The sequence below is a fragment of the Vigna umbellata genome, chromosome 8 (genome assembly GCF_029865625.1).
Source record: "Vigna umbellata cultivar VRB3 chromosome 8, Vumbellata_1.0, whole genome shotgun sequence".
Classification (NCBI taxonomy): Eukaryota; Viridiplantae; Streptophyta; class Magnoliopsida; order Fabales; family Fabaceae; genus Vigna; species Vigna umbellata.
Genome location: NC_142172.1, coordinates 18,211,534 through 18,226,497, shown reverse-complemented (window position 1 = coordinate 18,226,497; position 14,964 = coordinate 18,211,534). Strand labels below are relative to the sequence as shown.

The 14,964-nt window shown below is 30.5% G+C and overlaps 2 protein-coding genes across 3 annotated transcripts; one reads left to right on the top strand and one right to left on the bottom strand.

The window, feature by feature from the left end:
• Positions 1-702: 702 nt before the first annotated feature.
• MAC3B (MOS4-associated complex 3B) lies at positions 703-8,881 on the top strand. Of its 2 annotated transcripts, XM_047312321.2 has the most exons (18): positions 704-863; positions 1,002-1,087; positions 1,713-1,784; positions 1,929-1,991; positions 2,240-2,326; positions 2,533-2,680; positions 2,917-3,038; positions 3,325-3,441; positions 3,553-3,648; positions 3,722-3,781; positions 4,494-4,568; positions 6,872-6,976; positions 7,229-7,348; positions 7,435-7,512; positions 7,592-7,688; positions 7,789-7,840; positions 7,987-8,057; positions 8,157-8,881. In XM_047312321.2, exons 1-18 carry the CDS (start codon positions 851-853, stop codon positions 8,270-8,272), a joined length of 1,578 nt encoding a protein of 525 aa, XP_047168277.1. In that variant the 5' UTR covers positions 704-850; the 3' UTR covers positions 8,273-8,881. The 2 variants fall into 2 exon arrangements, with proteins under 2 accessions (XP_087952850.1, XP_047168277.1); XM_088096724.1 differs by having other exon boundaries at positions 703-863; positions 7,987-8,881.
• Positions 8,882-9,967: 1,086 nt separating this feature from the next.
• LOC124837054 (uncharacterized) lies at positions 9,968-14,378 on the bottom strand. Its single transcript, XM_047312336.2, has 8 exons — positions 14,219-14,378; positions 11,832-12,025; positions 11,376-11,448; positions 11,202-11,282; positions 11,058-11,121; positions 10,872-10,959; positions 10,705-10,789; positions 9,968-10,200 (listed from the first exon to the last, which is right to left on the bottom strand). Exons 1-8 carry the CDS (start codon positions 14,372-14,374, stop codon positions 10,156-10,158), a joined length of 786 nt encoding a protein of 261 aa, XP_047168292.2. The 5' UTR covers positions 14,375-14,378; the 3' UTR covers positions 9,968-10,155.
• Between the last annotated feature and the right edge of the window lie 586 nt (positions 14,379-14,964).

Here is a 14,964-nt window from a genome sequence, read left to right as displayed (position 1 = left end):
CCCCACCCCATATTTTCTTTCTGGACCTCCATAATTACTCCAAATAATTTGTTTAAATTGAATTACACTAAAGTGTATTTTTTATGTATAAAACTCGTTCTTTTAGCACCCTATACTTTCTTTTTGCACATAGTTGCAAGAAAATTTTAAATTATTTTGAAGTTAAAAACATTTTGAATTACATAATTCAAAAACGTATTCCACATTATTTAATTTTATAATTCATAAATGTATTTCAGATTTCATAATCGAATTATAGATTATGCAATCAAAAACGTATTTCCAAATTTAGAAATGGATTCTAAAGTGTGTGATCTAAAATTCTAGAATACATTATCTATAAATACATTTTCATTGTGTAAGATCTTAAAATGTATGTGGAGTTGAAGGGTTTCTAATTATAGTTTTCATACATGCATTTTGAATCAGAACAATAGTTTTCAGCCCAATTGTTTTGTACCGTAGGATCCAATCCAATGAGTTTAATAACATTACTAGAATGACACATATGCCCCCAAACCAAGAAATCAGATGACTAATAAAAAATAGTTTCTTATACAAACTAAAAACACTTTTCCTTTAAACCTTCCATCAAAATTTTAAAACAACTGGATCCGTATCCGAATAGTATAAATGATCCGGGTATTGGGCCGGGCCGGGTAGATATCATATCCACTTGTAATAAAAGATAAACCAAACAACGAGTCTTTCTCTCTGAATCATTTGCTGTGGTTCGCTTCCTTTGGGTCACTCCAGTTTCCTTCTCTCTCTCTCATACACAAACACACTCCCACAGCTCAAAAAAACCCAAAACCCTAACTCTCGCGTTCTTTATCCCTCGCCCCCAACCATGAATTGTTCCAGTAACTTCTTCTTCTCTTATGATTCCGATTCCGCACTCACACTCACTCTCTCATTCTATTATTTATTTTTTGTTTTGGTGAAATTGGTTTCTTTTTCGCTGATCTGACCTTACGTCGTCGTTTTCCCTATGTTTGCAGTCTCCGGCGAAGTTCCGGAAGAGCCCGTCGTGTCCAGGAACTCTGGTCTTCTCTTCGAGAAGCGTTTGATCGAGCGACACATTTCGGTAACCCTTCTTTAGTTCCCATGTATTTATTTGTGTTCTTTATAAGCTTCTCTCTCTGTAAATATATGCGTGTTCATTTTTTGTTCTTTAGTTTACTGAAGAATGATAAAAAGAAAGCTGACTGAAGAGTAGCCGAAAAAATGTTTTAATTGATCATTGAGAAAGGAGGAAGAAATTACACTTTTTATAAGTTAGTGAAGGCAAATTTGAACTAGTTTCTTGGCTCTGTGACTGGATTTAGATTCCGTCTTGATTTAGTTTTTGAAGAAAAATACCTCTCCCTCTCGTGTCAGAAATGGAGTTGTGAAAGAATACAATCTAAAGTATTGTTTTGTAGTAGTTCTTTCATATGACTTCTGATTTGGAAGATTTTGAAGCATTGCATAATTGATTGTTTGCTTTGTTGTTTGTGTTTGTCTAATTGATAACAAAGGGAAGTGATTTTAAATCAGAAGACAATTGGTTATAGTGGTTGTGGTGTCTGCGTTTGCTATGTGCTGGGTGTTGCGGTGGTACTTAATTTGATAATATGTTGTATTTTTTTTCTCTAAGCTGGTATATAGGAGGTTATATTATTCATTATGAGATTTCATGCTATGAACATTGTTAATAAAATACTGTGTAGGATTATGGCAAGTGTCCAATTACTGGCGAACCACTTACTATGGATGACATTGTACCAATCAAGACAGGGAAGGTATGGTGGTAATGGTTTCAGTTGTATTCTTCCAATATTGAGTGTGGATTTTGTACTAAGACTAAGCCCTCTACGTTACTGTTGTGCTTTACTTTTCAAGAGTTCCCTTGCAGTGTACTGATCAAATCAGGATCATTTGTGCAGATAGTGAAGCCCAGACCTGTCCAGGCAGCTAGCATCCCTGGCATGCTTGGAATGTTCCAAAATGTATGGAATTTAGGCTATGAAGTATTCTTTATGATTTTTGGTACATTTTACTTGAAATAGTCTGCTGCATTTTTTCTCAAACATTATTTGCACTGCATTATTGGATTGCGACTTAAGTGATGGTTTCTGTTAAAAAGTTTTCTGTATAAATGTTTAGGCATGCTTAGGCATGTATAGTCTTGTTTCTGTTTGAAGAAAACAATTATATAGGCATCTACAAAGGATGATTTGGTTTGCCTAATTTGTAGGAATGGGATGGGTTGATGTTATCTAATTTTGCATTGGAGCAACAATTGCACACGGCAAGGCAAGAGCTTAGTCATGCTCTCTACCAGGTAAGAGCAACAAAGTTATTAATATAACAATTGTCCTTTTATAGTTCTGCATTGCATTTCTCAGCCTTGTGTTATACTATCTCCAAAGTTTTCATGTTTCTTGATTCTTTTAGATTCTCAATTTTCTTTTACAGGATTATATTATTAGCTTTACTATATTTTCCAGTACCTCAGTTGCCATTATTTATATTTGTTTTAATCTGTAGCATGATGCTGCATGCCGAGTGATTGCTAGACTTAAAAAGGAACGAGATGAAGCTAGGTCCTTACTTGCGCAAGCAGAAAGGCAGTACCCTGTTTCTGCACTAAATGCTCCAACTGCAAATGCCCCTGTTCTGAGCAATGGAAAAAGAGGTTTCGACATTATGATATCTTTTTCTTTCTTCTATATATTGCAATTCTGCAGACTACATTTTAGTCTGAGTTTGATTAAACTCTCATACAGCAACTGCTTACTTCATTGTTGTTATAGATGAAAGTGTTTAAAAAGCTTACATTTGGCACTTTATTAGGGACATTTTTACCTAGCGGCTATTATTTCTCTTTTTGTTGTTTTGATTGTTTATCTGAATTATCTTTTTCGCATTTAGCTGCTGAGGATGAGGATCTGGCTCCTGGTGCAAAGAAAATTCATCCTGGAATATCTTCTAGCGTAATTTCTGAGCTAACTGATTGCAATGCTGCTCTCTCCCAGCAGAGAAAGAAGAGACAGGTATTCTTGGTGATAATACAAGTACATTGACGTTTTCACATGTTTCCATTGCTGTTACTACCTTCCTTTTTCTCCATACTGGGTTCATTTCTGCTGTTTAACCTTTTTTACTTGTTGGATTTTGTTTAACTTGTAATATTCCATGTTGATTGCTTTGATTTGCATCCTAAAATTGTAATATACACGTGTGCATATAAATTTTTGTGGCATATTTCAATTATTTCTTTAGTGCTTTTAATATGTAGATAATGTTTGCATTTGTTTCATTGGATTTGGTTTGTTTCAGATTCCTGCCACTTTGGCTCCTATTGAAGCTCTGGAGTCATATACCCAGATATCTAGTCATCCCTTTCACAAAACAAACAAACAAGGCATTATATCCCTTGATATCCATTGTTCTAAGGTATGGTTTTTAAACTTTATAGAATAGAAGCATACAAGAAGGCTCTTTGATTTTTTTTCCCTTGAAAACTAATGGGAGGTAATCCAGGATCACCCTATTCTCTGTTGACAGGACTTAATTGCAACTGGAGGTATTGATACAAATGCTGTTATTTTTGACCGATCTTCAGGACAGATATTATCTACACTAAGTGGTCACTCCAAAAAGGTTTTATTTCAGTTGGAATTGCTGGAGTTATCTTTTCTTTAATTTTTTTGCTGATTGTGGGTGTTTTTGGTAGGTGACCAGTGTAAAGTTTGTAGCTCAGGGTGAATCAATCTTAACTGGTTCAGCAGATAAGGTAAAGGGTGATCCTCTACTATTAATTGCTTGGAAGTTGGAAGTGTTTTATTTGGGGTCTTTTTGGATGAATATGTTCAAATAATAGTGTAAGCACTTGCATATAAGTTGCTTTTTTTTTTTTTTCATCAAAAGGGTAATAGGGTTATACTGTTTTTATATAAGCTTGTTGGCTGTTCTCATAAGTTATTCTGGCTAGATTGTTGAAATGATAAGGTGAACAAAAAATCAAATGAACATGTCATATGCTGTCAAGAACACTTAGTCTAGTCGACTTGTCATAAGAAAAGTCCAAATGAGCTGTTCCAAATGGGCCTTGATAACCCTCTCTGCCTAAGTGCTGACATAGTATAACATCACAATAATGTTCCATCCATGCATTGCTACACTAATTGTTCTCATAATGATTATTCTTTTTACTTGGCCAACAGATAATGGTTTATTTGTGAATGTGAAATCCAAAGAACTTAGAAATTTAAAGTGTGTAGTATGTTGCTAGACTGATTTTTGAAGGGTAACTTTTTACGAGTTTGATCGGATCGGAAGTTTCAGACTAGGTTTCTCGTAGTAGAGAGTTTAGTCAGTAATGTGATTATTTCAACTTAGTGTTATCAAATTCCAAATGCTACTTAGTTAGGTGAAGTTTTCTCTAATCTGCTAGCTGTTTCTACTTTGCATTTTCCAGTGCCCAATGTTTTTATTTTATATTGCAGACAGTTCGTCTGTGGCAAGGGTCAGATGATGGTAACTATAGCTGCAGGCACATCTTAAAGGATCATACAGCTGAGGTAAATAGAATTAATGTCACCATATTATATCAGAATCAGTTATATCGTGTATAAAATCATTCTCTTTTTGCTTTTGTAGTATTTATGTCGAATACCCTCCTAACTTTTGAAGATCTAAATTTTGATTTTTTATTTATTTATGAAATTGAAGCAGGCCTACGAGTTTCTTACTCAAGATGAGTTTTAGGTTAACAATATCATCAAGTGTTTGGGGCATGGTGTTTACTTGATTCTGAGTGGCTCAATTTTTATTGTAAAAGCTTATGGATTGGCATTATTAGGTGTTTCTAAATAATTTAGTCCCAATTCCTCTTCAATGTTATACTTATTTCACATTTTTTGGTGATTAGTTTGCTGACATGGTATTAAATATTACCCATGGGCAGATGCCATGGTCTTTGCTGTGTGATAGTTGTTTTGATAGATTTGGTGGAGTCTAAGGTTATTTATAGGATTGGACTATTTTTTTTACACGAATCAATAACTTTCCATGTTTGATGATATGGCTTAATATGAATTTTTTGCTGAACGGGAAATAAGTTAGTGTAAAATGTTTGAAAGATTGTAGAAATTCTTCAAAAACACAACTCCGCAATCAGAACCAAGTTAGAATGTCCTCAAATAATCACCTCCAAATGTTTTACTTCCTGATTGCCTAACCTTCTATAATCTTTCTGCTTAGAAACATAATAGAGATAGCACCTTATTTAGTTTCTTACCGTGTTGCTCTGTAATTCACAGTTGCTGCAAGTCTCTGCAATGCATTCTGTGTATACTTCCTACTTTGGTTGGATTTAGATTTTGGAAATTTCAGCATAGATAACTCCCCTAGTCCAGTTTGATTTGACCACATAAACAATCATAGGATATTTGGATGTGAGTGGTGGGTGTTCCATTAATTTCAGCGGAAGCCATTTCCCATGATTTGTGCTTCATCTTGGATTTGGATTTTGGAAATTTCACCATAGATAACTTCCCTAGTCCAGTTTGATTTGACCACATAAACAGTCATAGGACAGTCATTGAATATTTGGATGTGAGTGGTGAGTGTTCCATTAATTTCAGCGGAAGCCATTTCCCATGATTTGTGCTTCATCTATATCACAAATAATCACGGTAGAATATTCATTTTCAGCTAATTTATTCTTGTATCATCAATACTAAAAAACAGGCATAGGATAGGACACCGACATTCCTGCAGATCTAATATAAAAATTACCATTCCCCTGCTGATCTTTTGTTTAAGAATCAGTTGTACCCTAGCAACGGCATCCTTACTGACCCTGGTAAGATGTTTGTTTATAGATTTTCCATCCTCTCAAGTAATGGAATTGGAATCTGAATTATCTTCAGATTCATCTGTCAAATCCATCCACTTTTCTATTTTATACGAGTAAAATTGAACACTTCGGCTCTAAAATCACAGTTTCTTTGCCTAAACTATGATTTGAACGTGGTATCAAAACCTCCGGGGCTGACCTAATGGTCTTCAGTATCCCCCCATTTCTCTAATAAAACATTTTTTATTCCACCTTGAAAATAGTTTCTCCATTTTGTGTGAAGTTCATGGAACCCAATTTCCACCAAATTTATGCATTTTGTCTGCTTCAGTTATTTATTTTTCACTAATGGGCCGTTTTTTTTTTCTTTTTCAAAGGTTTGCCAATTTGTCCTTTTTTTTTCATTGATTGGCTCTCTTGTACCGTATCTTTTTGTTGATAGGCTCCTTTTGTCTCTGATCCTACCTAGATGCAGTGTAGCTTGTTGCCGTCCAAAATTCAGTTTGGTCATTGTATTTGTTTTCATATCTAGAGAATTTAGTACTACTACATATAAGGGCTAATGTTTATCGCTTGTATGATGCCCTTCACTTCATATGGTATTTTATGCCCAAGAAAATATTACTCACAATCTCTATTCTTTCTGTACCTATATGCCCTGCATATTTCCCATAATTGCAATATTGTAAATATCCTAACAACCATTCAGCTATTTGAAACTCTTGACTGCTAGGTTTTGATATTCTTTATCATTAGATTTCGGTGTTCCTACTGCTTTAATGTAATGCTTATAACTGCAGTTCTACTTTTCAGTTGATTTATCATTTTGTAATCTGATGTTGTCCAGCTTGAAACATAATATCCACTCAGCATTATAAATTTTGCTTATATAGAACCATGAAATTGCATGCCTTTTAAGATTGCTGTTTTTAAATAAGGCTTCTCCCAATTCCTTTCAATTATGCCTGTCCTGTTTATGCTCTACATGTGATGCAAGGATGATTTGCTTTTTCAATTTTTCAGGTGCAAGCTGTCACTGTCCATGCTACCAATAATTATTTTGTGACTGCTTCACTTGATGGCTCTTGGTGTTTTTATGAACTTTCTTCAGGGACATGTTTGACTCAGGTTTGGTCTCCTTTTTTTATGTAATACGGTCCATAAGAACTATGCGTGCACATAAATCTTCTTTTAGTAGAGCACTTTTTTCTTGTCAGAATGTGAAAGTTAATTTAGTGCTTATAAGAGGGTTCTGGAGAATGTAAATAATTTTTAGTTTCTTTAAAACTCATCCTTTCTAAGTATTAGATTTTTACCTTTTTGTTCAGTCTGAATGTATATAAGTTCTGATTCAGATTATTGTAATATGGTGTTGTGTAGGTTTTCGACTCTTCAGGTTCTTCTGAAGGCTACACATCAGCCGCTTTCCATCCTGATGGTCTCATCCTTGGAACTGGTACCACAGAATCTCTTGTTAAGATTTGGGATGTAAAAAGCCAGGTAAACAATTTTTCTTTTACTTTGTTTGAATTTAAATTTTAGTATTTACTGTTATCTGTGTTGATACCTTCTTTCATTGGTTGTAGGCAAATGTTGCTAGGTTCGATGGACATGCTGGTCCAGTAACTGCCATTTCTTTTTCTGAGAACGGATACTTCCTTGCGGTATGTGAGAAATTGTTAACTGTAAAAACATGATACGATTGTCTGTACAGTATTCTTATTGTACTCTTAAATTCGGCAGACTGCTGCTCACGATGGTGTTAAGCTTTGGGATCTACGGAAATTGAAGAACTTTAGGAATTTTGCTCCATATGATTCGGAAACACCAACAAACTCTGGTATACATCTTCAGTTGTCGATGACCTTATGTAACCTATTTCTGTACTTGTAAAGTTATACCTATTTCAAAATGCCTTCATGTAATTCTGTATTTTGCAGTGGAGTTCGACCACAGTGGATCCTACCTTGCAATTGCTGGCTCGGATATAAGGTGAAGAAAAATGTCTAGTACTTGGTTTGGTGACTTTCTGAACGTTACAGAAAAAATATCCTCAACTGAAGCCTGTTATTTTGTCAGTACCTTCTTTCATTAGATTTAACCTGAAATTGATTACCAGTTCCTGTTAATTTATGTAGGATTTACCAAGTTGCAAATGTGAAATCTGAATGGAACTGTATTAAAACCTTCCCTGATTTATCCGGAACAGGTTTTGTATCTTTTCCCCCATTGTTTATAATTCCTTCAGGGTTTGAGAGTTTCTTATTTCTTCAGTTACTAAGACGGCAATCGAACTTTTTCTTCCCAGGTAAGGCCACGTGTGTAAAATTTGGTGCAGACTCTAAATACATAGCTGTTGGATCAATGGACCGGAATCTTCGAATATTTGGCTTGCCTGGCGAAGATGCTCCCACTGAGTCATAAAATGCGTCAGTTGTACAGGCCAAAATGCTGTTTTGGAGTGACTGTTGCTGCCATTTGGTGCTTGGTCAGAATCATGGATTGGAGAAGTTAATGAAGGTAGTGGTTTCTTTGATTATTTGGTCTTGGTTCTCACACACAATGGTGTATGAGAGGGATGGAGCAAATGTACTTTCAGGCTTTCTGCAGCAACATTATTATGCCTTTGATCATGGCTGCTAACCTAAGTGACAGAAGCTGCAATATTTGCCTTGTCTTCAAAACCTCGAAGCTTATGTTGTCCGTAGATAATTTTGTAACGTAAACTGTTAAATTAGTGAGATAACTGATTTGTCGGCCATTTCATCGGAAATTTATATGGTTGTAACTATTCTTATTCGGGGTGCTTTTCTTGATTTATTAGACATTATTAAAAAAAAAGGCAATAGACATCAACTTCTAGTAGACTAGTTATGAAAATTCATGTTGAGCAAAACTCTTTTTTTGTCATTTAAGTAATGTAAAAGATTAAAAGACCATCGATTAGACTGATGGGATGTCTGAAACGTATATTGTCTGCTGCCTGAAGTTCATTGTAGTCTATTTAAATATTTCTTACCGATGGATGAGACAGATCGTTGTGTTAGTCGTCAACCATTTCTGTTTGCCAACTTATTCATTGAAGATTTGTAGTAATACTAATTTGGTACAGTGCTTTTTCAAATATTATCCACGATAGCTGTCCTATATGATTTCTGGTGTCTTTGAAATTCACAGCCCCTTTTCACCATTTTCTTCATTACCTCAAGTTGTCAGAATCTAGAAACCATGAGAATTTCTTACATTTAAAAAAAAAGTGATTAATTTGCAAATCAGAGTCGTTCACTCTGATTGCACAAACAATGAAGGATGAACAGTTCTAATAATTTCAAATGTCACTCAGACCAAACAAATATAAAATTAAAAGCCTTTTTTAAATATTAGTTATGGAACTCAGCTAAGGAAGTTTCAACTAAATTAAAAATAATATAAGAATTATTCCATTTCAACAATTGCAAGATAAATTAATCTTGCAACACAATAATTTGAAGAACATAACTGGTTCAAAGCTTTCTACTCAAGCTTAAATAATTAAACTCATTTTTTATTTTTCATGTAAATTTTGTATTTATTTTTTGTCTAAATAAATTCAGACGTCTTTTCATCTTTTGTAAACTAGAATTAAATGATTTCGCATCTTTCTCAATCATTAATGGAAAGTCATTTTTGGTTTAAAATAAATACTAAATACAAAGTAATTGTTAACAAGTGAAAATTTATTTATACATCTTTACATAACAAGTTTAAATTGACTGTCATATTTTTTAAACTGTATTACATATAACTTAATGTATAATATAATTAGGTTTCGAAACTATACGATAAATTATATGGAAAGAATTTACACAAATTAACTTACATATAAATTAATTTTAATATATGAAAAGAATCAAATTTCTTTTCAATACTCAAGAATTATTTGCTACTCCCTCTTATCCTTACTATAACACACATTTCAAAATAAATTGTTCTTTTCAAAAGAAAATTTATAACTTATGCATAACTTCATATTTGTTTTCTGTATTTACTCCTATTAAATAATATGATTACTTGTGTTTTGTAATACTGTCACAAGAATATACCAAAACTAATTTTTATTATGTGTAATTATACTAGAAATGTTCTATATTACCAACAAGCATATTATTTTTTTTGGTTGTTTAACTTCAATCCACACAAAGAGGATCTATATTGACATTTCTATGGTCTAATTAAAAGTAAAACCATCCAACCATTAAACAATGATATTGCGATTGCAATCTGTTCTTTTTAATATCTCACTGCTTAAGGACTTCATTGTGCTCATCTTAATGTTGACTAAGGTAAGGAGAAGTATATCTGAAACCCCACAACTGCACATAAAAGAAATTGTGTAAAAATAGCAAATCATAGTTATGGTAATAGAAAAAAATAATCAAGGAAATAAAACATTTATTTAAAGATGTAAGCTTAACTGAAATATCATAATATATAAGGATGTTTAACATTTTTTTTAGAAATAAAATAATAGCATAGAACAATGACACATCATTGGATAATTAAAAGCCAAATTTCATAGAAAACAATGAGGGTAAGGTTTTGTTTAACATTTTCTCTCTTTTTTTTAATAGTAATTCTTAGTTAAAAATTGAATTGTTCTGACCTTGTTTTATCCAACATTTCTCATTGCAGCCTCCTCTCTTATTCACCATTTTAGCACAAACTAATTTTATAAGATATTTCTTAGTTTAATGCCATATTAGTATACAATAATTGCATTAAGATTAAAACATATATTAAATCCAATGGTAATCATAGGCCTAAAGACAAATAATAAGTTAATCACATCAACATCAACTTCTGAAGTAAGCATTTACCTCAACGTTCTTCAATTCAAATTCTGATGTATGAGCCAAACACATGTTTCCAAATGTATCACACGGTCCACTGGTTCCAGTTAACCTTTTCAATCGAGCACAGAGATTCAATTAGTGCTACTTAGAACGTTAATAAATTACTTAAGTAACACTAATAAAGTACTTACAAATCTTCATCTAAGCATAAAGCAGAACTTCCACCACCACCAAATGCAACCAAATCATTCAAACATAAGTAATAATACCTGTTCACACCTACAACCATCATATCAACTTGTAAGAACTTATATTTTTGTTATATATATAAACTTAATTAAATAAAAACGAATGATGTTACTTGTAAGAAGTCTTACCAGTAGGTCGAAAAAGCCTTGGTTGACCATATACAGTTGTAAATACAAAAGTTTGATTTGTCCCCTGTAACCACAGAAACAGAACAAAATGACTATATGTAACGATGTTAGCAATAACTGAAGAAAAAGAAAAGATTATGGTACTTGATATTTTCTCTTGAAAGTAGGTTGCAAGGGACAATCTACCAGCCCACCAAACACTGCTCCTTTTCTATCTCCAACAATCTAAATGTTTTGGCAAATACAATAACAGAACAATACATTAATCTGCAGTGAGCGAATGAACAGCATCATTCAGCTCATAAAAGATTGACATACCAGCAAAGCAGGACCAGAAAGTTTAGCACTGTTGCGAAGAAGTGTTCTAAGTGATATGCCATGTTTCATGGAACTGCCCTTCGTTCAAACAACTCATGTTAAATCCATATTTCAAATGTTAAATATGTTTTAATTCTTAAATTTGGATGTAAAATTAAAATTCGTTTTTTTTTTATATTTTTAGAAGTGGATGAATATGATTCTCTTAATTCAATAATGTTAATTACTTTATGTATTAAATGGTTTTTCAAATTAAAATGTATCAAACTATAAACTACTCAAACATAAACATGAATGTCGCTTGACACATTCAAAAAATTAACACAATCAAATTAAAAAAAATATATATTTATTTACTTTTAAACTTTAAAGAAAAAACTTATACTAAAGTTTTATATATAAATGAATTATAATTTTAAATGAAATTATTAAACTAAAAAGGAGAAAATTAATTACCTGTAAAGTAGAACCCTCTGACAGCCTTTTGTTGTATTAGGGAGGCAGGAGTCAAAAAATTGATTCAACTGAGGAGAAATGAAAGTAGAATGATTATCGAAATTGGGAGTTTCTGGAGAATGGTGTTCATGGAATTCTTCTGAAACTTGAGAACTGCTTCTGCTCTTTCTTGAGGCCTCATCTTTCTCGCCATCCTTTTTAGAATTCATAAATTACAAATTATAATTTATAATTTATTATTATTATAAAAATATTATTACTTCATATATTAAATACTTTATTAATAAAAATCGATAAAATATCTTAAACTATTATATATAAATCGTGTCAAATAGATATACTTAATACAAAATAAAATGTTAACAGGGAAAAAAAAAGGTGGTGATGCAGCTAACCTAATTTCCAAATGAATGAAAGTTGTGAAGAGGGCATGCAAGAACTGCAATTGAAGCTTTGACCACTCATCATTCTATCTTTCTTTCTAATGAGTTAGGTTGATAACTTTTTATGGGATAGTTCTTTTAGTAGATAATTTGAAATGTTTGGTAACAAAATATAACTTTTTGATAATTTCTTTTGACATAAATTTTAGAATTTATAAAAGAAATTTTAAATTATACAAATTTCAAATTTTAAGCAAGAATTTGAAATTCTTCTTACTCCTACTCTTCAACATGTAGGTTCGGTTTTACCAATATTTCAAAAATCTAAATTTTTTTCAATTCAAATCGAATTAACTCACATTTAAAAACGACAATACGGGTTGATTCAAATTTCTTTCATGTTATAACATCTAAAATATCATAATGTTAGATTCTAATAACCCTATTTTTTTAATTAAATTAATAAAAATAATAAATTTTCCTATTTTTTAAACTCTCGACGATGTCAATTCAGTCTTCTTGTTTTAAATTGTTTTAAATGAGTCCTCAATTTTCAAAATGTAATATAATTTGACCCTTTCGATTAATATATAACTTATCACGTTACCTTAATGTCACGTACATAACTTTTTTGAATTTTTAATTTTTTTTTTTAAAAAACTTCTCACGTGTCAAATGAATATCTGTCACCTAATAAAAATAGTGTAACGTGACAATGGTACATGTTATTATTGAAAAAAATGTCATGTCAAAATTTATCAATTTAGTTCTTTTATTTAAATTTGATTTTACTTTAGTCTTATTTTTTTTTAAATTGAAGCAATTTCATCTCTTTCTAAATTAAAACAAAAATTTAACTTATATATATATATATATATATATATATATATATATATATATAAAATGATATTTTCATTAAAACTGATATTTATATTAAATACTTTTTATAATATTAAATTTATATTATATATTAATAAATTTTATGCAAATGTTATAGTTAGTTTAAAAATATCAATATTATAAGTACAAATATAAAATTTTAAAATAATTTTATAACAATTTAAAATAAATTTATTTAAAATTTAAATAAAATTGAATTTAAAATATTAATTTAATTAAACCTAATCTTAGTAAAAATATTAATAAAAACATCATTAAAATAATTATAACATAAGGTAACAAAATAGGCCAACTAATTCAATTTAAATAAAGTTCAATGTAAAATATAAATTTAGATGAACTTAATATTGTTAAAAATATTTTTAATAAGATTAAGTATTTTAAGTTTTTATAAAACTATTTTAAAATTTTATATTTCAATTTATAATATTTTTATTTTTAAACAAACTCTAACATTTGTATAGAAATTATTAATATATAAATATTTAAAATAAAATTTAAATAAAGTTCAATGTAAAATATAAATTTAATATTATCATTATTAACATTAATTATTTTTAATATATCATTTAATATTAGTATTTGAAAATATCATTATATATTTATATAAAAGTTAAATTTAGTTTTAATTTGGAAAGTGATGAAATTAAAAGATTAAGGTTAGATCAATTAAATAAAATGACTAGATTAAAATTGTCATGTCAAACTAACTCTACCACATGACAAAATCTTCATTTGACATGTGACAATTTTTTTAAATAATTTTTTTTAAAAATCACTATAACATGTGACATTGAGTTAACGTCATCAGATGTATATTAACAGAGTTAAATTATATCACATTTTCAAAATTAAGAATTTAATTGAGACAACTTAAAATCAAAGGACAGAATTAAAATTTTTTTACAAACATCAACCTCATTGTAATTTTTTTTCATGCCAATCACATTGCTCTCTCTAAAATCATTTACTAATCTAGAAACACAAAACCGATATGAGTAGGCATCCCAATACAAATTCCAAACAATATTTATATTTATCTCCGAATGAACAATTTAAACAGAAGAAATGCAGATTAATAAAAGTAGCAGGAAGAAACAGAACCTGAGTATGGTTGGTGGAGGTCTTAGGAGATCGACGAAATAAAGAAGAAAAATAGTGTTTGAATTTCTCTTTCAAAGATTTGACTTTTGGTAGAGACTGAAATGAAAGGAAATCAAAGCAAGAAATGGTGTGAGTTTCATCAAGGTTTTGCCCCATTGCATCAAAATTCAAAAACAAACTTGATAAGATATCATTCATCTTTTATAGACTCTTATTTATTTATTTTTTTTCATGTGTCAATGAAAGGTAATTTCGGATTAGATTATCATCCTAATCGGATTATAAGAAAAACCATCGTAATCATTATCATTTTAAAATGTTACTAAATATCATATCTGTACCACTTCTCAATCTACTTATCATAACTTTATTACAAATATTAATGAAAATATTAATTGCTAAGTATTACTACATTAAATTTATTTTTAATTATAAACAAAAAAATTGACTTTATTTTAAATAAGGATGCAGTGACACACAATATCATAAAAAAATAAACTTGTGTAATTTTTAAAATAATAATAATAATAATGTTAAATGAATATAAAAAAATTATATGTGTTAAAATATATTTTTCTTTTATTTTTGAAAAACTAGAATTTTATAACTCATGTCGGGTTATCAAAGATGAGGTTCACCGAAAAGACACAAACACCAATAAAATTTGAATCCAACCATATAAGGATTGACACCACTCTTTATCCAAAACCTTAAGGCGGGTTTTTCATCTTTATATAATGTTCTAT

Excerpts from the sequence above, each read along its gene's own strand:
- MAC3B (XM_088096724.1), top strand. Across the intron at positions 6,977-7,228 it reads CAGGGACATGTTTGACTCAG|GTTTTCGACTCTTCAGGTTC; the intron begins GTTTGGTCTCCT and ends GGTGTTGTGTAG. Across the intron at positions 7,513-7,591 it reads AGAACGGATACTTCCTTGCG|ACTGCTGCTCACGATGGTGT; the intron begins GTATGTGAGAAA and ends TAAATTCGGCAG.
- LOC124837054 (XM_047312336.2), bottom strand. The coding sequence starts at position 14,374 with ATGGGGCAAAACCTTGATGAAACTCACACCATTTCTTGCTTTGATTTC. Across the intron at positions 11,122-11,201 it reads CTTTCAAGAGAAAATATCAA|GGGACAAATCAAACTTTTGT; the intron begins GTACCATAATCT and ends CTGTGGTTACAG. Across the intron at positions 10,960-11,057 it reads AAGGCTTTTTCGACCTACTG|GTGTGAACAGGTATTATTAC; the intron begins GTAAGACTTCTT and ends TGATGGTTGTAG.